The sequence below is a fragment of the Mixophyes fleayi genome, chromosome 8 (assembly GCF_038048845.1).
Source record: "Mixophyes fleayi isolate aMixFle1 chromosome 8, aMixFle1.hap1, whole genome shotgun sequence".
In the NCBI taxonomy this organism is placed as follows: Eukaryota; Metazoa; Chordata; class Amphibia; order Anura; family Limnodynastidae; genus Mixophyes; species Mixophyes fleayi.
This window is the reverse complement of record NC_134409.1, coordinates 23,103,009-23,129,108: the sequence shown is the minus strand read 5'-3', so window position 1 is coordinate 23,129,108 and position 26,100 is coordinate 23,103,009. Positions and strand designations below refer to the sequence as shown.

The 26,100-nt window shown below is 40.6% G+C and overlaps 1 protein-coding gene and 1 long non-coding RNA gene across 2 annotated transcripts in view; one reads left to right on the top strand and one right to left on the bottom strand.

The window, feature by feature from the left end:
* Window positions 1-420: 420 nt before the first annotated feature.
* On the top strand, window positions 421-1,141 carry LOC142100025 (uncharacterized). The gene is made up of 2 exons (XR_012678659.1): window positions 421-564; window positions 699-1,141. It is a non-coding gene; the product is annotated as an uncharacterized LOC142100025 (long non-coding RNA).
* Window positions 1,142-4,256: 3,115 nt separating this feature from the next.
* The window catches only part of SHISAL2A (shisa like 2A), a 50,995-nt gene continuing 29,151 nt past the window's right edge, over window positions 4,257-26,100 (bottom strand). Inside the window, exon 3 of the mRNA XM_075184022.1 lies at window positions 4,257-4,711. Within this exon, the coding sequence (XP_075040123.1) occupies window positions 4,527-4,711 (185 nt within the window). The 3' untranslated portion in view covers window positions 4,257-4,526. The remainder of the gene's footprint in view (window positions 4,712-26,100) is intronic.

The window sequence follows — 26,100 nt, the reverse complement described above, 5'->3', positions numbered from 1 at the left end:
GTCATTTACTTTTGCTATTGACTGATAGCAAATTCAGTTATTTTAGAGTCAATAAATTTACTGACAGCTGGAAACCCTGGCTGTACTTAATAACCCTCCCACTACGTGTAGGTCTGTTTGAGCTGTTTTTCACACCGTTTCCAAACATATGTGATTGTGTTTACAAACCAAATATAAAGCTTGCTTCTTTCTTCTCCTGGAACGTATATTTCAGTCACCTGTTTTATTGTTGCTGTGAACGCAGATGTTAATGTTTAGTGTGACCCTTATGACTGGTTAATTGGCCACACCCACATGACAAATTGATAATGTCACAAAAATTGGCCAGACCACACCCAAACCCCACCCATATGACATCATAAGTAGTCTCAGGGTATAAAAGTGGGGGCTGGGAGCCCACAAGTCATCTGCTCCTGGCTGAAGGCAAATAGACTACCACAATGGCCTATCAAAGGAAACAAAAGAAGGGCCACCTGCCCAAAACTCGGGCAGTGACTTCCCGGAAGAGGAGACGGTACACAAGGCAGAAGAAGCGTGTGACCGTTACTAAAGGCACAAGGAGAGGTAAATATATATGTTCCAGCTAATGTATAAATTACAGTCTAGACCAGTGTTGTAGAAGATTTCCTCAACAAATTCTGTCTACCATGAAAAAGTGAATCTTTAACTTAATTAGCTGTTATTTTTCATTGTTACAGGTTACAGACGTAATCGGCTGATGTTTTAGAGGCTTAAGACGTGACGATGACGGTGACCTTCTCCACCTGCCGGAGTCACCTCAATTCACCCTAAAGAGCATTCAGAAAATACAAAAAAAAGAAAAAAAGAAGAAAAGGAAAAACAAATAAGTTAGGTTTAGACAAGGTGCAAGGTTTAGACATGCTGACAATGGTAATGGTCCCATGCAGAAGAATTAAGGTTAATCTAAGTGCAATTAAGAAGCATGACACTCAGTTATTTAGCATTTAGGTTAGTCCCATGCAGAAGAATTAAGGTTAATCTAAGTGCAAAATGGTAATGGTCCCAATGCAGAAGAATTAAGGTTAATCTAAGTGCAATTAAGAAGTATGACACTAAGTTGTTTAGCATTTAGGTTAAGCTAAGTGCAATTAAGAAGCATGGAATAAAAAAATAAGCCGAATTTGGTCTCCTGTGATCTTTTAAGTATTAAGGGGTTTAATGTACATGTTACATGCACGCTGCACAAATGGTGCAGAATAAACACACCTTTAAAAGCCTTAAGGCAAGAAGACTAAAGTTTAAAGATAAATAAGGAATACATAAAATACATAATTATACTGCCTGGCCAATAAATTATAAAGTGGCGCCACAAAGCCAGATCAGTTTGTAATCTGAAAGAGAGCGGAGGAAACTTTTCCTGGTATACTTGTGAAGATCTAATGACTGCCGGTAAGAGTTCAATAACCAGAGTGAAGAACATGGACGACAGCGGACATCTTTGTCTACCGTTTCGGATAATAACCCTATTGGATGGTGTCCCATTGATCACTACCATTGCTGATGGGTCTGAATATAGAGCAAATATGTCTGTAAGGAAATCTCCATAGATGCTAACAACTTCCAGAGTGAGGGATATAAATGTCCACAATATTCTATTGAATGCGTTTTTTAGCATCAAGAGATAGAAGTATATCTGGGATTCTTTTAGCATTTCTAATATAAGATTTATTTATTGACAGGTTTTCATATAGCACCTACATAATGATCTGTGCCTTACAGAGAATATTTTATCATGCACATCACTCCCAGCCCCAGAGGAGCTTACAATCTATATTCCCTACCACACAGACTAGGGTTAATATTGTCAACTAACCCACCACTATGCTTTAGGGATGTTGTCACACTCCGCTCCCCGGGTACCTCTACCTGAGCCTCTAAACACTGACTGTCACTTTAATTCCTGTTCTAGTGCAGACAATCAGTCATGGTCTGCACCTGTGTTTGCTACACCTGTGTACTGGTCAGGTTACCATTGGTCAGCCTCCATTTTTAAGGCCTCTCCTTTCATTCTTTCATTGCTGGTTCTTCAAGTCATATCTGTTACTCTGATGTCTCTGTTGGGATGCATACCCGTGGAAACTGAGTTTATCTGCTGCTTGTGGTAAATGCTATGAATTACACCCGTTACCTGCGCGGCCTGCATCGCTGACTGCTGTTACCTGTACGTGGTAAGCTGCTATTCATCACTGCCGTGTGTTCATCGCTGCTGTATGCTGGACTTCCTCGATCTCTGCATACTTGTTCCACTGCTCATGGTAAACGCTATGATCTACACCCGTTACCTGCTCGGCCTGCACCGTGGTAAGCTGCTATTCATCACTGCCGTGTGTTCATCGCTGCTGTATGCTGGACTTCCTCGATCTCTGCATACTTGTTCCACTTCTCGTGGTAAACATTATGATCCACACCTGTTACCTGTTCCACAATCCGTGGTAAGCTGCTATTCATCATTGAAGTGGGGTCATCGTTGCTGTTTGTTGGAATTCCTCGATCTCTGCATACTTGTTTCACTGCTCGTGGTAAACGCTATGATCCACACCTGTTACCTGCTCGGCCTGCATCGCTGACTGCTGTTACCTGTTCCACAATCCGTGGTAAGCTGCTTTTCATCATTGCTGTGGGGTCATCGTTGCTGTATGTTGGACTGTCACGATCTCTGCATACCTGTTCCACTGTTTGTGATGAACACTATGACCTGCATCTGTTATCTACCTGGCCGGCATTGTTGATTACCGTTACCAGCTCCGTCATCTGTGACAAGCCGTGCCAATAGTGGCTGAATATGTTGGGACAATCAAAACACCTAGAGAGAAGGGGTCTTGACGAGCAGTATTTTAAGGTTGATTCCTGTGCCTCAATTCTACTATTAATAGAGACTCTGGTTTGTGCATATGCAGCTTGTATTAAATAGTGTAATGAATTACTTTAACTGTGATATTGATTTTGTTATTAATCATGTGTGATTTTATTTGGATTACATGAGGGACAAACCATATGAACCTTTGATGGGCTCAATGCACAATGGCTGGTTTTTGTATGACCACTCGTAAATACATACCATTTGGGCTTCTTTATATGTACGCGGTTGCAGTACAGAATCTGCACTTAGACCGGAGGTAAAAATGTTGCCCCAGGCAAATTATTTTCCATTCAAATTGCTCCATTTCACAGACCTGAGAAAAGAACACTGAGTTTCCTGTGTTCACCACCCTTGGATCAATAATAATGATAATTTGTCTTGATAAACTCAGAGCATATACTACACCCCCACCTGTTTGTGTATTTAATGTCTCTCCGGCCATTATGATATATCTTATCTGATAGCTCACTTAAGAAATATCGCTATCACAACCAATCGTAGTCTAGCTATCATTTTTATAGTACAGGTTGGAAAGTAAAATAACCTGTCTCATTGGAGGCTATGAGTTACAACAAATGTTTTTTTCACAGTCACCAATTATTATTATTATCTTTTATTTATAAGGCACCACAAAGGGACCGCACCAGAAAGGTGATCAGCCGTTAGCTACACCTTATAGTGCTAAGAAATGTGGGTATTGGTTGGTTTAAAGAAACCTTATATTTCAATACAATTTGTTATGCTCCTGTTCCCATTATGTATGTTGAATGATAAAGAACAAAAACAGACTAAATTAAATGTTCATTGCCTTTCTTTAAAGGTTTGAGAATATATTAGAACGCACAACGGACAGAAGGGAATATTCTCAATATATATATGGGCAGCACGGTGGCCAAGTGGTTAGCACTTCTGCCTCACAGCACTGGGGTCATGAGTTCAATTCCCGACCATGACCTTATCTGTGCGGAGTTTGTATGTTCTCCCCGTGTGTTTGCGTGGGTTTCCTCCCACACTCCAAAAACATACTAGTAGGTTAATCGGCTGCTATCAAATTGACCCTAGAGCCTCTCTCTCTATGTCTGTTTGTGTTAGGAAGTTTAGACTGTAAGCTCCAATGGGACAGGGACTGATGTGAATGAGTTCTCTGTACAGTGCTGCGGAATTAGCGGCGCTATATAAATAAATGGTGATGATGATGATGATGATACTTTACATCTAATTACACTTTCAACAATGTATATGTCCCTCTACACCAATTACTGTCTCTTTCATGACAGGCTTGTTAGGACTGTGGAATCGAGTATTAGCCCTTTAGATTTAAATATTTGTAGTGCTATCTAGACACAGTGGATTTCCCAAAAGAAACTGACAGTGATTACCATTCAGCCTTATACTTTTATTTAAACATTTTTCTCAGTTTCACATTCTGCTGCTCCGAAACCTGAAAAAAATGTTTTGTGTGAAAAACATTATCAGGAACCAATCGAAAGGGAGGGATGTATCCTATACAAGCCATAAAATCACATTATATTACAAAACCTGTTGAAAAAGTTGAAGATCAAAACAGTCTGAGTCGACAGAGTAGGATTTATTTTTCGCAACTCATGAAATGATCCATATCTACACATTACAAGGAGAGCTACGCTCAAGAGGGTCCTTGGACATTGATTGTTGTCACAGTGGCAAGGAAACATCTCTGAAACAATCTGTCTGGGTCCTGAGGCTGGTTATCACAGTCCAATTTATGACTCAGAAAATGCCGCTTGAATCCGTTTGGGGCCGATAATTGGCTGGATCTGCTGGGGATTTCCAATGAGTTTTGTTCTATACCTAAAAGATAAAAATGCAGATGTGATTATCATGTTAAACTTTCCATTGCAAAAGTTGTTGATCTCTTTCTGTAGAGTGAAATATGGGTACTTGGAAGTCTTCATTCAAAAGTTTTTGCTTGGTTATAATCTACCAATGAATAATTGGTAGTGTTTTATAGTTTAAGTCTATGGATGATATACTGTGATGATTTTGTATTCTGCCTGTTGGTCCACTACGTCTTTGTACTATGCTGTATTCTCCCATTGTACTTTCCTCTGGAAATTTGCGACACAATAACAATAATGGTTTAGACAAGGGAGTTCCTGCCATGAGACAAGATGAGTACACCACCGTAAGTGGCATCATGTTATGGGCAGGGCCGGACTGGGACTAAAAATCAGCCAATCACTACTTGCCATTGAATAGAATGGTGATCGCACTGGTGAGGTCCGAAATAAAGGTAGTGGGAAAGTTCCTCTCCCAGTACTTCTATTTCCACCTTTACCAGCTCACTCATCATTCACACATGTACATTGTATAAGATGGGTGGCACAGTGGCCCTTCTGCCTCACAACTCTGGGGTCATGAGTTCAGTTCCCGACCATGGCCTTATTTGTATGGAGTTTGTATGTTCTCCCCGTGTTTGCGTGGGTTTCCTCCGGGTACTCTGGTTTCCTCCCACACTCCAAAAACATACTAGTAGGTTAATTGGCCGCTATTAAACTGACCTTAGTCTCTGTGTATGTATGTGTGTATGTTAGGGAATTTAGAATGTAAGCTTCAATGGGGCAGGGACTGATGTGAGTTCTCTGTACAACGCTGCAGAATTAGTTGTGCTATATAAATAGCTAATGATGATGAGATGTTACACAGTAATAGAGCCTAGAATAAAAAGTATACTTATTAGTTTAAAATGTTATTTTCCCCTTGTTGTTATATTACAACTGTATACGTATGCAAAACCTCTGTGTACATAAATCCTTATGGTGGGAGTAAATGAGGGTAGGAGCAGACCGACAAGAATTGGTTTAAAGGGGCCTTATTTTGAGAATTTGAGACTGCATGCATTCTCTGTGACATTTACCCAAAATGCATCAGGGTCATGGAGGATAGGTGACCTTCTACTGGAGTCCTGGTAAGGGGGTTGGGGAGAGACAAGATTAATTTGCTAGTTCTGGCTTCCCTGCTCTCTCCTGACACCTAAAGCTCATTACAATGTGTTATCCTATACTGGCTCATATCATAGTGTACTATCATAGTATAGCACCTTGTCATTAGTGATCCATGGCAGTGGAGTGTGAAGAGCCTGTAACTTGGGACTTCAAGGGCTGTAAGTACAACATCTTATAACTTGGCTAGTGGTTTTTTCTTTAATTAAAGTATACTACTCAGTTAAGCCAAGACAAACCATACAACCATACCAATATAAAATATATGCAAAGGATTTTAGCTAATTTATGAAATTCAATCAATCAGTTGAATAGTACATATATTGTGATCAATTAGAACTCAGCATTAAAAACAAAGGAGCCCATGCTGAGTTTGCTTAGCATAAAATACATACCTTGGTACTATGCATGCCCTAAAAAACAGTGTATGCCTACATCAGTATACTGATTTGGTACTTGGTCCACCTGGCACTTGGAGAGGTGGAATAGGGGAGGGAAGGAGTGTGTAAACTCAAACTGAGTACAGTGGGGCTGTTTTCATGTAAACTAAGGCAACCATGTACAGAGACACCGCTACACCTGCGATCAGTCATATCACTTGCGGGTGATGGGAGCTGTGCAAATACACACTGATTATGATAGCAGTTGCCAGCACTAGATAGACACTTCCTATTGGCTGAAGGTGAATTCATCTCTGAAACTGATGCCACTTTCTTCATTGATTCTGTCTATATTATATAATTTTTGGGGGCAGATTTTAGAATAAATTTTTTGCTTCTTTTATTTGTACACAAAAAGGAAGATGACACCTGCTGTATTATACAGGGGGTGTTATTTAAAACATACCTAATAAATAACCTAATAAGGCGTTTTTCGCTATCAAAACAAATATTAAAAAAAACTTATTTCGTGCTTATGGTTTGGTGTAAGTGTATCTGACGTATGCCTGACAGAAATCTGACGCATGTGATACTGGTGCAAAGCTGGATGCATCTTAAGATGCCTTGTGTGATCTGAGGGTTGTTTTTTATAAACGCATATGCATAAGAGATGTGCACTGGCCCCCGAGTTTTGGTTTGGATGTGGTTTTGGTTCTAAAACATCTTTATGTCTCGGTTTTTGCCCAAATAATCCTGAAATGTGTTGTTTTTGGTTTTGGATCTAGATTTAATTAAAAATTGTGAAAAATAGGTAAAATTATGTGATTTTGAGCTGTTTTTTGCCCCTATATTACTATTTAGAGCATTAATATTCACTTACAGTCTATTTTCTAAGGATCTCTTCACAACTGTCCAAATTTTCATTAATTTTGCCCAAAGTCTGCAGTAAGCTGGCTGGCTAAAATTAGTAACAATGTAGTGGCAAAACACATGGCAGTTTACTAAAAGATACAATCACCATTTCTGCTTTTATTTTATTTTCATTCAATTCCATATCTCACATTATAATTCGACATTTCGGTCCTACATTTGGACCTTTGTAAAGACAACCACAAAGAACGTGGCACAACCTCCTGTTTTCCTAGGAACTTGCTCCTATGCGCGTCTTTCGAACCTTAGAACTACATTTGCGCTTCCTCACCAGGTATTCTAAAGAAACCTCCAGTTACGGCATTATTTCAACTCCCATAAATTCCCTCCACCTTCTGACCAGTGGTCACCTCTGGGGGCTCTTTGTCGTGGCTCCATCTCCTCAAAAAGTCTTATTTGAACTATCAATTGATTCAACTACATAATCAGCATGCAAAAGACCCACATGAGTTAGCCTGGAAAGGGACATAGGGGAGGTTCTAGATCCTAAGGAATGGTCCCAGATTAGTCTTAATTTATCTAAATCTTCTATATCGGTACATGTGAAAGAAAATTCCTACAAGGTCTTCTACAGGTGGTACTGGGTCCCCACCCGCATCAAGTCCATCTTCCCGCGACTACACTGATCTCTGTCGGAGAACCAGTGGCCAGTGGAGCACACTGCTACATTTGATGGTCCTGCCCTAATCAGAGAACCTATTGGAAGGCAGTACACTCACTCATCCACTCCGTAACTAGAGTCCAGATGCCTGACTCTGCCTTACACTCTCTCCTGCCAGAAACTAATCTGGCACATTTTAAATGCTGCAAAACGTCTCATAGCAGCTCACTGGAAAAATGTTTCCCCGCCATCTATCTCCTCTACCATCCAAACCATCTAGTCCACGTTCAACATGGAGTATAACAGCCAGTTTACACAATACCCCTACTGCATATCAGACCATCTGGTCCACCTTCAACATGGAGAGTATAACGTCCACTTTACACAATACCACTACTGCATATCAGACCATCTGGTCCACGTTCAACATGGAGTATAACAGCCAGTTTACACAATACCCCTACTGCATATGAGACCATCTGGTCCACGTTCAACATGAAGAGTATAACGTCCACTTTACACAATACCCCTACTGCATATCAGACGATCTGGTCCAGGTTCAACATGAAGAGTATAACGTCCACTTTACACAATACCCCTACTGCATATCAGACGATCTGGTCCAGGTTCAACATGAAGAGTATAACGTCCACTTTACACAATACCCCTACTGCATATTAGACCATCTGGTCCACGTTCAACATGAAGAGTATAACAACCACTTTACACAATACCCCTACTGCATATGAGACCATCTGGTCCACGTTCAACATGAAGAGTATAACGTCCACTTTACACAATAACCCTACTGCATATTAGACCATCTGGTCCACGTTCAACATGGAGAGTATAACTTCCACTTTACACAATACCCCTACTGCATATTAGACCATCTGGTCCACGTTCAACATGAAGAGTATAACGTCCACTTTACACAATACCCCTACTGCATATGAGACCATCTAGTCACCTTGGACTGATTACTGTGAAACAGAACCTCCATTGTCCACTGTGAAACCTACTTCTACCTGACCCTTCTATTTTAAACATTGCAGTTTGGCGACTGTTCACATTCCCCTTAAATTCCCCCCTCCCTTCCTTCTATTCCTACTTTTACACCATCCCCCTTTCTTCTCGCAGATTGATGATAATCTTCCATTGTTCTTTGTTTTCCCATAATCAGTGATTGGAATAATCTCTGTTCCAAAGCATTCCTTGTTAAGTTTTAAACCACTTAGCAATTTACCGTACACGTGGTCTCATTATGTTTAATATATGTTAAATGGCATTACTTGCCTTCAAAATTTCAATAAAATAGCGAAAAATAAAATTATGATTTTTGAAAATAACTTGGAGACTACATATTATCCATCTATAGTAGTGGGTGTATTTTTGAATGTAATATCATAAAGCATTGAACAGCAACTTTGTATTTAATACTTCATTTTATTCTGTCCGATTCTGTTTATGTTCTCTTAAGGTTCATCTCACAGTGGTGCAATGTTTTCATCCATACAGTGTAGCCGGTGATCGGCAGAACTCCATTATTACAAGTAGTACATCAATGAATGGTATGCCTAAGGGTAGGATTTAAAGAATAGCGGGAATCCAATAAAAAATGCACAGCATTATACCGAACATTACAAATGTTAAGTCATATTAAGATTAAGATGAAAGGACACACATCCGGACAATCCATGACAGCAAACAATCTCTGCGTTATAAAGCACAGTATGAATTCCTTTTGCTGTAAGCGCTTGTAGGCGTTAGGCATTCAATGTAACAAGCCTAACTTAAATAATAGAAGGGAATCATATGATTCCTGTATTCTTCTACCATATTTATTACTCTCACTCCTAGTAGTTTTTTTCACCATAAAAATAGAGCACCAGAGCAAATTTTGACGATGATGATACATTCCACTCTTAGGAATTGCTCCTGTATTAATGATCTTTGAAACTTTTATAGTTGGGGAAGCGCATGGTGGAGACAGTAAAAAACGGCACCTAAAAACTCTTCCTACCATCATTAAATTTCAGCCTAATTTCTTCTTAAAATACCGCCTGGTCAAGACCCCTTCTCTCTAGTTGTTTTTAACATTTTTTGTGCCATGGATCCCTTTGGCAGTTTGGTGACACCTGAGAACCCCTTATGCTAAATTTCAGTAAGAGATTTGTTTTTTTTCACGGACCCCCTGAAAATCAAAGGGCGAGAAAGATGAAAAAAGGTGCATTGGCGAAGTGTTTACAATACTTACTGGACTCATTTATGGCTTAAATTAATTATGAGAGTGAGGGAACTTTGGAACAGTCGTTATTATATTTTGTGGGTGAAGCTTTTTATGATATTGCTCGGAGTGCAAAGAGAAATGCACTACTCAGCCAAAAGTGCGACCTGAAGATACGTGACGATTCACATTAAGAGTTTAGGACTGGACCCCAAGGCCAAGGATCTGAGCAGATGCCAAACTCAAATCCTAGTGAAAATGGACATGCACTCTTCCACACAGCAAGGAACACACCTAAATGTGACCTGTCCATCCCTTTATCTCATTTCAAATCTTGTTGCTCAAATTAAATTCTGCTTTTTGCAGCTACTTTGCAGCAGTAGACACACTAATGCGTCTATTCTGTACTTAACAAAGGGCACCCTAACTCCACCCAAATCCTCCCTTCAACTGAGCAAACTTTTTCAAACATCACCATCTTTCTCTGTAAACTTATTCATCTTGGCGAAAATCTATATGTGATGGCGAACTCTCCTAATTGGTATCTGACAGACATTCCTATTAAAAGCACAAAAGCAGCTCATCACAAATGGAATGAGTAACAGAAGTTGAGTAAATTGGCTAGGAAAAGTACCCTGGTCAGTTTGTTGATGGTAAACACTCATACACACAAATATAATTGCAGTTTCCTGTGACTTTTGACCTTCCTTCTTATATTCTATCCCATCCTTACCCCCAGGGGGTGAATCTGCCTGTAAGCAATCAGCTTTCAATAAAAGGAGGATGTGAAAGTGAATACTGTCCAGTTTCAAACGGGCTTTAAGAACCCACCTTTTTCTTAAAGCTTTCCAGTCTCCCACTTAACTTCCTACCTTTTCTTGCGACTCTTCCACTTCATTCCCCTTCCCTTATCCGTATCCTCCTTCTCTCCCCCGTGTCTCTCTGTCAGTCTACCCCACCCCTTAGATTGTACGCTCCTTTGAGCAGGGTCTTCTCTCCTCCTGTCTCCACCTCTTTTAACTCTGCTCTCCAGCTACCTAGCCTTCCTCCTCGATGACCCCCTTCCCCCGTCCCCTCTCGCTCCCTCCTCTTCCCCCTGGGGGTCTCCCTCTTTTCCGTGCCCTCCTTCCTAGGTGCCGCTGTTGGCGGACCTACCCCTCTCCCCTCCCCCACCTCTCTAGCTGTGCCCTGAGCTCACTGAGTTACTGTGATTACTGTTTACTGTTCTGTGCTGTATCACCTCGTATTGTAATTTTGTTTGTCCCTGTAAGGCGCTACGGACACCTAGTGGTGCCCTATAAATAAAAATAAATTATTATTAATAATAATAATAATAATAATAGAATACAGTTGTAGCTAAAGACTGTGAAAAGCTAAGCCTTGTATAGTATCTAATCAAAAAATAATAATTAGTTACACTCTTACAAAAGTATGAGTAGTTGTGCATTAAGAGTTTTATAAGGTTTATATTTTTTAACTCTGTTAGAGAAATTTTATGGGAACATAATGCAGAAATTAATTAATAATCATTAATTTCATATAAAACACACAAACAAAGCACTATCTGTGTTTAAAGCCAATCAATGCTTGCTTGGCTTTAAAGGTTTGTGACGCAAAGGAAAACGAGGTACAGATATAATATCAATTTAAAGAAGTATAATTGTTTTTTTGTGCTTTAGTATCTGGATTTGATTATTGAGCTGTCTGGTGGTTAAAGCTTGTCATTGGCTGACATAGATTGCTCACACAGACCTAATATATTTTTGTTTAATGAAATTGCTAATGGTACTTTATATTTAATCCTGTTCAGAGGTAATAAGAATGGCTTGCAAAGGTTTGCATTAGCAAAAGACTATGAATAAGAAATTAGCCTACAGATTAATTTTCAACTTTAATGTAGTATATATTATTAAAATGTATTTAATAGAACTTTGTGTTTTAACTCATTAAAACAAATTGACTTTGATATAGTGTTTTTTTCTATTTTTTTTTCTCAGGAAGTGAATGACTGCATTGAACAGTATTAAACCGGTTTACAACAATGCTATTGACAAACAACATGGGGTCCAATGGAGGCAAACAGTGCCTATAAAAACATAGGAGCATATATATGAAAAACAATTATATTATATATCCCAACAATCGTTTCAGTCCTGTGGGTTTAAAACGATCGTTGGAATAGGGATCTGACGTAGCAACACTTTTTATGTTGGAATCTACATGCCTACTAATACTCTGGTGCTGATCTGATTCTTCAATGAAGACATGAGTCTGCCTAAAAACAATTTTTGGACCATGCACAGTGGCAGCACGGTGGATCAGTGGTTAGCACTTCTGCCTCACAGCACTGGGGTCATGAGTTCAATTCCAACCATGGCCTTATCTGTGTGGAGTATGTATGTTCTCCCCATGTTTGCGTGGGTTTCCTCTGGGTGCTCTGGTTTCCTCCCACGCTCCAAAAACATACTAGTAGGTTCATTGGCTGCTATCAAATTGACTCTAGTCTGTGCCTGTTTGTTAGGGAATTTAGACTGTAAGCTCCAATGGGGCAGGGACTGATGTGAGTGAGTTCTCTGTGCAGCGCTGCAAAATCAGTGGCGCTATATAAATAGATGATTATGCACAGTAATTGATTGTTACTGTTTTTTTATACTGTATTGATCGCTGCCTCATTGTAGACTAGTAGAATGGTTCAAATCATAATATCATATCTGGACTTGCACAGAAGGTAGAGACCACATGTTTCCTATGTCTGGCTAAAGTTAATGTTTACTGCTCTGCGGGATTAATGGAACAACACAATTTCACACAAGACAACTACCCCCTGACCAACATTGTTGTGTGACAGGATCATTTAGCTTATTAGTCACTTTTACCTTTGCAGTCTGGCTGGGCCGAAATGCAAAATGTAGACTTAACCTCATGTGTCAAACTCCCACTGTCCCATAGATTGTAAGCTTGCAAGCAGGGCTTTCTCACCTCTTTGTCTGTTTTACCCAGTTTGTTTATTAGTTTACTATGTTTGTCCCCAATTGTAAAGCGCTACGGAATATGTTGGCGCTATATAAATAAATGATGATGATGATGATGACGATGAAGGAGGTTGTCCCTCAATACAAAGATGTTGACCTGCTCCCTTTTCCAGTACAACATACATCTTTACATTCGAGTGTACTACGTCACAGCGCAGCTGTAAGCACAATACACCGTGAAACATTATCAGACATACATTTTATTACAATACAGGATATATGGTACAAGCTATAACGTCCTACACTTTACACCACTAACCATGCATCACTTCAACAGCACAACAGTTTCAGTCAAGCAATGAATGTGAGGGGGGGGGCGGATAAGAGAACAGGGGACGTGGGGAGGGGTTACAGCCCAAAACCTTATTTCTGCTTTGTAGAATTTGTGTTTAATGCTTAACAAATGAAGGAAAGAGAAATGGAGAAGAAGACATTTGCAGTTGTCCTGAAGCATGTGATAAGCAGAGTGTGCTCAGCGATGGATAGAGGTCCCCCGAGGCTGCTGGTACGTCTGAACGCCAACTGCACCCGTGGCACTGTATACTGTCTAATGATATCCTATTATTATCTCTTTTTGCTTGGGTGTGTTGTGGTAGTGTGTTCCTCGTGGCTCCTATCTTATAGTACCCTTTAGCCATTCACTCAGCTGTAGGTCAGTCTCTCCCACCACAATATCCTGTGGTTAATCAGGGGTTCCCTCACATGCAGGTTTGAAAACACTTTGAAAGCAGATGTAATGCAGATGCAGCGGGTGAAATGGTACATAACTGATGAAAAGAACGGGCGCCAGGTCATTGCATTCCAGCATCCGGATTTTCAGGTGTTGTTGATTGGTTCCATTTGTCCCAAGAGCTGATACTTACTTTGGTACTGTCACTTTCACTCCATTTCTATTGCACTGCAGTGTTAGTGTAAGAGTTTAGGTTTAGTCTGGTTATAGATTTCCTTTTATGCAGACGCAACATTCACATTACCGCACTCCTGTGTCCTCATTCTTAATGCATGCTCACCTGTTACCATTAAACAGCCAATCACAGTCTCTGCATCACAGGGCAAATCTCCTAACATACATTTGCTCTACCTTCGTTCTCTCTCTCTCTATCCGGGTCCCTATCTCAGAGCTCAGGTACAATACACCTAAGATCAACACATTCTATTTGTTCTGCTGCCCCATTCTGTCGCTCTTATGTGGAAATCTGAAACACTTCCCACACAGGTGGTACCCTCCTTGTCTCCGGGGGCATTATATTGTTCTAGTGATACAAAATACCACCCCAAATGTCTCTATATTTCTATAAGAGTTACTGTTTTGAACCAAGTTCCCAGCTTTCTTTCTTTCTAAATGCTTCCTTTTTTGGGTCAACGGGGCCAGTGTAATAACATCCACTTTGTTTATATTTGTGAACTTCTGGTATGTTGTGGCATTAAAAGTTATGTTTAATGTTTTGCTGTAATTTGTACACAGCACTGTGGAAGTGCATGTACGTGTCTAAAAATATAATGAAATATGCAAGTATTGGTTTCAATATTGGTTTTTGTGTTAAGCAAAAACAATATACATTGATTTATATAACAATGCAGCCCCTCAGTATTGGGCTCCTATGGGATCTACACATTACCTCTGGAGCTGACAGCTGTCAGCAATGGAGGACTCAAATCCGATTGTTGTTGGCTTCTTTTGCCTAAATGGTTTTCACTTCAGCAAACTTATTGACAATGTAGGTGATGAGATGTCAGAGTACAGAATAATACACATCTACGGATGAATACTCTGAAGGTTCAGTCTTCTCCATTCATTTAATCTATAAACGATGTTTTATGTGTCCTTTTTTGTTTGCTTAAAGGAGAACTAAGAGGAAAACATTGTATTAAAAAAACGCAATACATTTGGATCTCTTACCACTGCTGAAGACTGTGTTATTGAGGGGGTCTAAGGAAATATATTGGTAGTTTTGCATATTAACAATGTTATTTTCTATAACTATAGAGCTTTATTGTGACTGGATGTTTAAAGAGAAATTATACCATAAAATTACTTAATGTTAAAAAAATGCAGGGGTATATTTAGCAAGGGCCACACTAGTTTTCGTCAATGAAAAAATTCAGTCTGGAAGTTCATCAATGAGTAATTTCAGCATTAAAAATATACCTTTCTCTTTCATCCATCTGGGGGACACTGCTTAACCATGGGGGGTTGAGTAGGGAAGGGAGGAGTCTGGCACCTAAACAGTTAACTTTTTACTGCTGACAGCATATCCCCCCCGCCAATTCCCCCCATACCTCAGGTTGAAGTAGGTGCCCTAGGAGTAGGGCTGAACATCAGAGAGCTCCACAGTGAACAGGGTTCACTGTAAATAGGCTTTTTTCTTTTCTTTAGAAAAAAAACATTTCTGTTGACTAGCGGCGAGAGGCTCTGTTTTTAACGGAGCTGGCTCGTGGGAGAAGCGCCTGTCAGCTGGGGGCGGCCCCGCAGGCAGAGGAGGAAAGGCTTCTTACAGCAGTGAGCGGTTGGCAAGCGGGTTTCCATATCAATCAGGAAATAGTAGTTCCGGTGTTCAGAGAGGAGCCTCAGACTTCAGAAACGAAAGCAAATAAATGTTTGGACGTGGTTAGGGCATTACATATATATGTTAAGAGATCTGCAAAGATACGTAAGACAGATTCTCTATTTGTGTTATTTGACTTTTCTAGGCGAGGATGGCCAGCATCTAAGCAAACTATTGCCAGATGGCTTACCCTGACAATTAGGGAGGCTTATGTCCGTATTAATCTTCCTGTGCCGAAGCGTATTATTGCCCATTCTACCTGTTCGGTTGGGGCGTCTTGGGCGGCACGGAATGGGGCCTCGGCGGACCAGCTGTGCAGAGCAGCCACCTGGTCCTCGGTCCATACCTTCACGAGATTCTACCAATTTCATGTATTTGCGCCTGGGGACGCCTCATTTGGCCGAAGTGCGCTACGTGCGGGGAAATCAGAGCGGTCCCACCCTTCAGAGGGATTGCTTTAGTAAGTCCCCATGGTTAAGCAGTGTCCCCCAGATGGATGAAAGAGAAAACAGGATTTATACTTACGATAAATCGCTTTCTCTGATTCCATCTGGGGGACACTGCGGTCCCCCCCTTCTCGTTTTTTCTTTTCCCCCTCTTTGTGTGGTGTATCTTGGTTGATTGGCCTATCGTCCTAGGGCTTTGTTAATCAAACTGAGGTATGTGGGGAATTGGCGGGGGGATATGCTGTCAGCAGTAAAAAGTTAAATGTTTAGGTGCCAGACTCCTCCCTTCCCTACTCAACCCCCCATGGTTAAGCAGTGTCCCCCAGATGGAATCAGAGAAAGCGATTTATCGTAAGTATAAATCCTGTTTTCTCCACAATAACAGTTAGTTTAGTAAATAGGCCTGCCATGATTATGGTATGCCTATCAGGAGTTAAAAAAATAATATATAAATGTTTACTTCCAACAATATGAGTATCTGCGAAAGGCCATGTGTATGTAAGTAATGAAGGGGTTAATCTAACTGTAGTCTACATTAGGGGCCTGTGTTTTATCCCCTAGCCAGGATGTATACTCAAGAGAATATGGGGTCTCCTAAGTCTCCAGATAAGGTCAGTCTATCACAAATCGTTTATGAGCAGCCAAACGCTATGTCTGCCCATGGTTGAAGCTCTCCACCCCCACCCCCAGGTCTTTACGTTATCTCCTAGAAGGAAGAGACATTAAAACAAGCATTCATAATCCATGTTTTGTTAGATTTCTATGTCATTCCATAATCAGTAAACCTAGGCCCAGGTCATGTGTCATTGATAACTATTAGCTGCATATGGGAATGGGAGAGATCAAGTATCTCCCCAAATAATTTATCTAGCATAGTCATGTTTCATATACACTTGTGTCTACATTTTTATTTTGTTTATTGGAATTATTATTTAAAGTCATCTATGGTTTAATAGAAATATAGTGTAGTTATAAAATTCACTATTAAAAGTGTGTGTGACCACAGAGCCATAAAACAGGGTTGTAAAACAAATCAAGCAGCATGCTTTTCCCACTGACCTCATAAGGGGAGGGTGGTGGGGTTGTGGTGGGCAAGGTGGTTTTAAAAAGTTAATAAAAAATGGAAGAAATAGACTGTACCTGGGGATCAATCTGCTATTGAAATTCGGTCCATTTTTCGGCTTGCCCCGGAGCAATTACACAAAAGTACAGGAGCTTTCAGCTTCTGCTTTTTTATTACTGTTTAATTTTAAGAAGTTTACTTGCAATTGTCATTTTGTCATCATTTTTATATACTCTAAGCATTGTGACTTTCTTTTTCAGATTAATTTGCTTTTAATAAAGTTGTGTCATTTTGTTCTTAAAGAATTTATGTGCCAGGTTAGCTTGTTAAGGCAGATAGATGTTTGGCTTACAGTAACTCTGATTAATTTAAGTAGTGAGTCTTGTTGTGATAAAGCCCTTAGTTCTGTAAATAGGTTATTGCTACAGAAAAACATGTAGTTCCCATATCAGAAGGATAATTTGAATCAATGGTATAGTTTGATGTTGCAGTATATAATATTATATAAAAAAAAATACCTCATGTTATTCTGTATATTGCATGAATTCCCACTATTTACCTTATAATCAATGCTTTATAAAGTTAACATTTATTTAATAGGCAATTTTGAAAAGCATAGAAAATTACTTTATAACCAAGTTCCTTAAACATGTCTTAATGAGTACTAAAGTCCGCCTAGACATTGCTGCTATCAGGGGTTGTGGACACAACACCAGCTAAGATTGACACAGTGTTACAACTCTGCCTGTTATTTGTATCTAGCAGCAGTACCTTATACCAACAGAGGTGCTGCTGTTGTGCTCCTGAACCTTTCTACATGCCTGAAGGAGTTAATCACCTTGCATTATGCCTGATTAGAACTGCACCTGTTGCACTGCTTTAAGTACCTGCCTCAAGCTGTGCTCTGAGCAGTTCATCCTTGTATACCTGGCTGCTGCTTGTGTTCCCACTGTTCCTGTTTGATTCTGCTGATATTTGATCTCCTGTTGTGACCTTGGCCTGTTTACCGTTTATGCTTGTCTGCTCGTGACCCTGAACCTTGCCTGGATACTGGATACTGGATACTGCTGGACCTCTCATTACCTTAGACCTTGGCCTGATTACCGGACTATGCAAGTTTGCTTGTGACATTTACTTTGCCTGGACTCAGTTTGCTTCCTGGACTAAACTTTTGCATCCTGGAATTTTGTAACTCACCCTTATTATCCCTGCATTCAAACTATATTAGTATTCTGTGGAACCAGTTATTTCTGTGTACCTTCCTGCCACACCTGTTCATTATACCTGTTTATGAAAACCTGCATGTTCCTGGAACTGAATCCTTGCTTATATTTTACTGGAATAAAGACTTTGTATTATACTTCCGTGGCTGCTTGCTGAGTTTACTAGGAATCATAACACACAGCCAGAGAGCGGTGACACAGACACCAGGTCACAGTCCAACGAACAGGCCCTTAGTGTGCTGGGCTTAGTATTACAGGTAAAAAGCTCTGAAGTCAGAGTAGTCAAGGTCAGCAGGATGCAGGTTAAACAAACAGAATCTGCAAGCAGAGGAATAGTCAGGAACAGCTGAATTTCAAACCTAATCTGTAGGAGCAGTACAAAGTCAGTATCCAAGTATCACAAAGTCAGGAACAACCCGGGTCAATAATCAGAAATCAAGCAGACAAGGAATGACAGGGAGAGCAGGTTTATACGCTGAGTGGAAGTTCAACTCCCTGCCTCTGTGATGTCTGCAATCACCTGATTGCAACACAGTAAACTTGCATCAGCTGCGCTTACTATGCTGTGCAGTGAAATTTGAATAGTGAGTCCTGCATCTAAATACAGGATCCCTGACAGCTGCAGATGCTTAGATGAAACTACGTTGTAGCAAAGTGTTCCTGGAAATTATTGTAAGATGCTGGTAACTATGTAATTGAAAATATTATTACTTTATTATCAATACATAGTTTATTTATATATTTCATATTTCACAGCACTGTACAGAACATATGTAATATATGTGACCGTCAAGTAAGCACTTAAAATAAATATATACATTTATAAATATTTTGTAATTGTTTCTCATAAACAGACATATTGAGAGTTAAGCATGGAAAATATTCCATAGACAGCAAAAGCATAATTTTGCACACTTCTATCTCGCTATTGACACAAATTACTGAAATCAAATTTACAGACATTAAAAATCTGTAGTTGTTTGGCTGTCAATAAACTATTGCTACAAACACTGACTGGATGTGAATGCTGAGAGCTGAAGGCTACGTGTGGCTTGATAGCTGTTCTGTGTTGCTGTCTATGCTCTTCAGACATATCATGCCCCAACTCCCTGGGAGAAAAGTTAGTATGCCCCCCACTGGGGAAATGAAAATGGACCTGGTTACGTCAAACTGGAGCATGGCCGTGTCCTTCTGAAGTGCTAGGCCACCCCCAACCCCAATTCTCTCCCCAAAAATACACTTGCATTGTCATGCACATACTCAAAATGAGCTCCAGTCAGGAGCTCATCTCCCTCATCTTCCCATTTTTACAGGGCCTCAGACATCTGCCCGGTTCAAATGGACAGGCACAGCCCAGACAGCCCTGGTGGTCCTGACTAGCTTGCCAATGATGGTCTGCTAGGAAAACTGTATCTGCCAACTCCTTCATGTGGCAATGAATTTGGAGCCAGTGTTATAAACAACCCTGCAGGGCTGCATGCACTCTCTGAGTAATGGAAGGAAGCAGGGAATGCATTCCGAAAAAAGACGAGCCGCAGCCCATCTACAGCCTGTGGTAGTGACACCAAGCTCAGAATATTTCAGCGCTCTTCCTTTGAACAGGGTTGAGTTGGCCAAATCCTATTCTGTTATTTTTATAATTGTTAGGTAGGATAATAATTTTCTCACCGGTCCGGTGGACTGCGGGTCACCAGGGGTTCCATGTCATAGTTGCCTACTCTCCCGGAATGTCCGGGAGACTCCCGAATTTCTGCAAGACCTCCCGGACTCCCGGGAGAGCAGGGCAACTTCCTGCATTCTATCCACTTAATTAGTGAAGGGCTTACCGTAGTGATGCACAGGGTCCTTGGGGCTTGGTCACATGGAAAGCATCATTGTGGCCCCGCCCCCTGCTGCAATAGGCTGAAAATGGTGATGGGCAGCTGAGGGGTGGGGCCTAATGACGCAACCCACATGGCCATGCCCCCATAAAACGGCAGCGAGATCTCATGTTCCATGTTTGGTCTCATCACCCTCCTCCCTCCTTCCTTCTCTCTCCCCCCTTAACTATTGCATACACCTATATATTACTGTTTAACTCCCTCAGGTTGTATATCGGCTCTCGGTTGGTACCATGCGCTAATCTCTGTACAATATGCATTTGCTCCATCCGAGAATGATGTAATTTTCATATGTTACTTTTGAGTTACCACATGTGTTTGCCTGTTTGTGTTCACGCGGAGTTCTTGTGTATTGCATACCAAAAATTATAAATAGTCTTTTTAAAAAAAAACAAGAACATTTTGCTTCCAAAGCTTAAGGTCATTTTAAACAACATAAATCACAAGCGTAAAATCAAAAGCGACATTTGCCGGAAATCAGCATTTTTAGATGGCATTTAATTTCAACACAAATAAATAAACTGCCAGAGAAAGGATATTTGTCTCTTCAAGATCTATGTTTTTTTCAATTATTTATGCCAAAAGCATTGGATAGCCTTGTGTCCTGTTCTGTTTGTGTTCATGGCCACAGCCAGGAACTTAGCTCTCTATGGAGAGACAATGACGCTCTCACTACTAGTAAATGAGTATGTCCTGTCAGTTAAAAGCATTATGTTGTGCTCTGCCGGGTCATCCTTCAATTCACTGCCCTTGGGTTGGTGGAACTATTCTATTATGTTCATTAATATACTGTATTGTATGTGTTGCCTCCTATATATACTGTTTACATACCTTTTATTCATACTTTTGTACGTCTCCTATACAATTCTCAAAAATTAAAGATATATGCTACCGAAAAAATCCTTATCTGCATGGGGTGATATGCATCATTAAACTTTCCTATCTTTAAATGGTTAAATTAATAGTTCAATAAAAGAAACGTATTATGCTCTGTATGAGTAATAATAATGTAGGGTTTAATTACACAACACCTGCTTCATTGCCATGAACTCTAGCGCCACCTGTCTGTGAGTGAGTGAAACAGACCTGTCATCCATGTGACCTCAGTCATGACCCAGACAAACTTCAGATACGCATGATGAGATAGGTGGCTAAGTGGCATTTTATACCAAGCTTGGAAAACCGTATTAAACTGCTTTTTTTCCTATAGCATCATCGATTTTTCTACGGTAATTTTGCCTTTTATGAAAATGAAACCTCTTTAGGTTAAGAGCAGCTTGCAAGCTTTGCATCTTTCTTTCTTTCGGCCAATAGGTTAATTAACTCAAGTTTAGCTGAAGCACAGATGTGCTGATCATGGTCATTGAAAAAAAAAAAAAGCAATACTGAGCGTTTTAAGTATCATTCAATTATTTCTAAGTCAATTATCCTTTACTTTTGTGAAAGCTATACAGCAAGTGAGAAAAAACTAATTGCACTTTGTACTGTTAAAATGGAACGAAATTTCAAACATAGACTATAATTAAGATAGCCTTTTACATTGTCACTTTTATATTGCAAATGTGATGTCTAAAATGAGCAAATCGTGTGAATTATGACAGTGCCAGAGATTGGGAAAGGCAGAAAATTTAGCATGTGAGTTTTCTCATCTGTGTGAAGACTTGTCTGTGAATGCATCGTAAAACAGCGGAATGTTACATTTAAAATTGCACTTGAAGATCCCCTACCCCCTACCCAGAGTCGGAACTAGTGAGCTGTGGGCCCCAGTGCAGGGAAGCAGGGAGGAGGGAATCGGGGACCACAGCTCACTAATTCTGGCTCTGTGTATATTTGTCCCGGTGCAACGGGACCCATTCTCTCCATGGGCCCCGGTGCATTGCACCTGCTGCACCAATTGTAGTTCCGCCACTGACCCTACCCCTGGAGAGACAGATCTGGGGCATGCAAGAGCAAGATACTTATAGTAGGGGCCAGAGGTGTAACTATTGTGAGTGTAGGGGTGCAACAGCTATGGGGCCCATAGGTGAAAGGGGACTGTTAATGCAGTAGAGTAGAGAGGAGACCTCTTCTGGTAATACGGCTGTCCATGCACACTGGGTGCACGCCATTGAACACTTTTTCCATTGAAATGAGGGGAGTCTTACGAGAACAGCCAATCAGGGCTGTTTCCCACACTCTAGCCAAACCATGGCAAGCTGCTTTGATTGGCTTTTTATGAAAGTCCCCTTTATATTTATTTGTGTGACTTAAGTAATTAAGTAGATTTTTTATTTTTTTTATATCTATTGGATTTCTTCAGAACAGATGAATTAAAGATTACATATTTACTTAACTGATAAATAAAGTGAGAAATTAGGATTTGAGTGAGTATTTCAAATAAAATATTGAAACATTGAGGGGTATAAGGTAGGTTAGTGCGACTACATGTTCCAGCAGACCCTGGATAAAAGAGCATGTTGCCATTCATAGATCTGCAAACGTCAGAATCTTCTGATAGCAACTGTCAGCCATGGACATGTTGGTACTTGTAGTTCTACAAGCGCCAGAATGCCCAAGCAGTTAATGGCTGGTAGGGTTTGCTAGGTTTTGTAACCACAAACTTAATGTTTCAAGATGATGATGACTGACATACAAACTTGCCAACTCTCCCTGCATGTCAGGTAGACTCCCTGAAATAGGGGTGATCTCCCTCACTCCCTGAAGAGTCTGACATTCTCCCTGATACTGAGCCAGTACAAGACGTGGTTGGCTTCGCCATCTGTGGCATGATGACACAGTTCAGAAATTGTGTCCTATGTCCATGTATTGATGCCTATGGAGGTGGCCATTTTCATGGAGACCAAGATTTAATCAAAGACTTACAGGTAAGAAAACTTGACTTCAGTAATGGAGACAGAAATGTAAAAGACAATTCAGTGTCTAGAGATTCATTAGCTGCTTTTCTTTAACGCATAGGGAGACTCCTGCATTTCTGGGAGACCTCCCGGGAGAGCAGGGAAACCTCCCGGTTCTCCCGGGAGAGCAGGGCAATCTCCCGGTTCTCTCCCCTGCAATAAATAAGTGGCGGGGGGGCTTAATGACACAAATATCGCATCATCTTAGCCCCAAAATGATGCTATTTGTCAAGCCCTGCCCCCACACACACACACCTCCCCCGGGATCTCCCTGATGCCAATGAGAAAAAGTTGGCAAGTATGCTGACATATCTTTACTCCAGTAGCATCAAGATACATTTACAGCGTATCTTGATGTGGCCCTCTCTATACACTGTATTTTGAGGTGCATGTTCTTAAGATGCTACTTAAGTGCTACTCAAATACATGTTAGGCCTCAATTTTGCAAGTATATGTTGACAACTTTATTTGGGCTGCAACTTGTAGTCTATTCTAAAGCAGGGACAGATTTTCTGGGTTAGCCGTGTACATTTAGACACATATAAATGAGGCTGCATACTTGGCACTAGATGTGGCTCAATAACAATGCACAAAATATGCTCTGCATATTAGAAGTACCTCAATATATTAGACATGCCACCAGATATTCCTCAAGAGATTACACCAGAAATGGTAAATGTGTTGAGCATTACTCATATGGTCAGTGCTTCCCAAAACTGCGCTGCTAGTTGTTCACAAACTTTGAACTGAACCCGGGTTCATTTCAGGCTCCAAGAGAAATTGAAGGAACCTTTTCAGATCTGCTACAGCAGGTACTGCTGTACATTTTATATTTAATGCACAATGCATTTGTTCTCCACCTGCATTGGAGCAGGGGGTATAGTTAATAGAGAAAATAATGGTTTGTCTCTGCAATGAGTGATTTGTGAGATGAGATTTGTATAATGTAGCTACTAATTTGGCTGTTAGGTGTTGCTATTGCACTATGTAAAGGGCTCCAACGTGATTTCTGTCCAGTTTGTATCAGAGAAGCCCTGCACTAAACAACGGATCTTCATTGCCCTTCAGTGTAGAAATAGCCATTAAATTAAGCTTCTAAAAGACAATTACATTATTTTAAAATGTCATACGCTGATACCCCCGGCCATATCATCATGTGTGGTCAGCCAGAAGACTTCATAGAAGGTAGAGTGTGGACCCAACATGTTGTGGTCTACGCTTCAGCCAGTCTTTTATATAGGCCCGGTTTCATCCGGAATCAAATACCTGATTATTTTTCAACATAATAATTGTGCTCATTGGCCTTTATTTCTACCACCTTTGAATGATGTCGTTGACCTACACAGAGCTGATTCAAACAGGCTAAAAGAATTAGGAGTAAAGGCCACACCATAGAATATAGTGTTATATACTCCTTGCCAACATGATGAATTGCGCCTCCCTTGACCCACGACCTGGTATTATAATAAACTATTCAATTCTATAGTGTAAGGCAGTCATTATAGTGTAAAGCAGAACTGTAATATCAAATATAATGCAACTGCCTTAGAAATCGCAGCTCTGTATAGCAGTGAATCGTGTCTTAACAGCCTTGCTGTACACAATAACACATTATTCTGAATTGTGCATGAACACAAAGGGAAATCTCTGTCCACGAACAGGGAGGTTGAGCTTACAGGGAGGCGATATACACCTGCTTTCCTGGAGTTGTTTTTAGATATTTGTTCACAGTAAATGGGCAGAAGTTGTGGATAGAAGACTTATTACCCAAAGCTCCTGACTGTGATTGGATGTAGCAGCAGAGAACGGGGCACATTGCCACGGATTGCGGTTACCCTTCTCAACGGTTGTGTATGTTTCCAGGCACTAAATCCCATACCGCTTTATGGGGGGTATTCAATTGTCCGCGAGTTCGAGCGCGGAATAACTAATACCGTTAATACGGTAATCTCTCGCTGGATTTCAGCTCGCAGCTCCCTGAGCTGCGAGCTGAAATCCAGCGAGTAAACTACCGTATTAACGTTTTTTTCCACGCACGATTACCGTAATAACGGTAATCGTGCGCAGGCCGCGGGATTTTCGGCAATCCCGCCAACAATTGAATATGCCCCTAAAAGTCTGCACAGCTTAAGGGACAGGCATGACAATGTGGAATGCTACATTCTACTGTATTTATATTATTATTATTACATTATTTATATACATGTATAATATATTATTTATCACAAATGGGGGGGGTTCAACGCCGTGCTAAGTCTATTACCGTTAATACCGTAATTTTAGCACAGATTTCTGTTTGCGGCTCAGGGAGCCGCGGGCAAAAACCCAACGTTGACATTACCGTATTTAACGTTAATTATGCACACTATTACTGTAATATCGGTAATAGGGCGCAGGCCGCATTTCTTTTGACAGTAAGGCGGCCAATTGGATTCCCCCGTCAGTGTCTATTGGTTTAAAAGATGTAAATATGCAGGGAAATAACATATGCCTATGTATTTTGCTATGACTGCTCCTCATTTCTTAAGCAGAGGCCATTTACAGATTGTAAAAGAAAAGATTCCCCACCCCAGTTGGCCCAGGAGAGGGACAGATAGGATGCTTGGTATGCTAATAGTACACCAAGCAGCACTTTGCTCCTTCCCCACCAGGTCCCCGCTCCACCCTTGTTCTTCTTAGTGGTGTATAGCGACAAATTAGGGCAGGGGCAGCAATGGTTACAATTAGCCTGCTGAAGAGGTGGAGGAAACAAGTCCCCTTTACTGAAATCTATTATTTTAGTAAGACTATTACTAAGCCTAAATTTCATATGCTGTAGACAGGACATTTATTTACACTGATGTAAAACAAAGTGTTGCACCCAGGTACCTTGGAGTCTATTGCTAACTACAAATATGTACTAACCTGTTCTCTTGTATTACATACTTGCCAACTCTCCCATAATGTCCGGGAGACTCCCGCATTTTGCGAGAGTCTCCCGGACGAGTGTGGCAATCTCCCTGATTGTAAGTGGGAA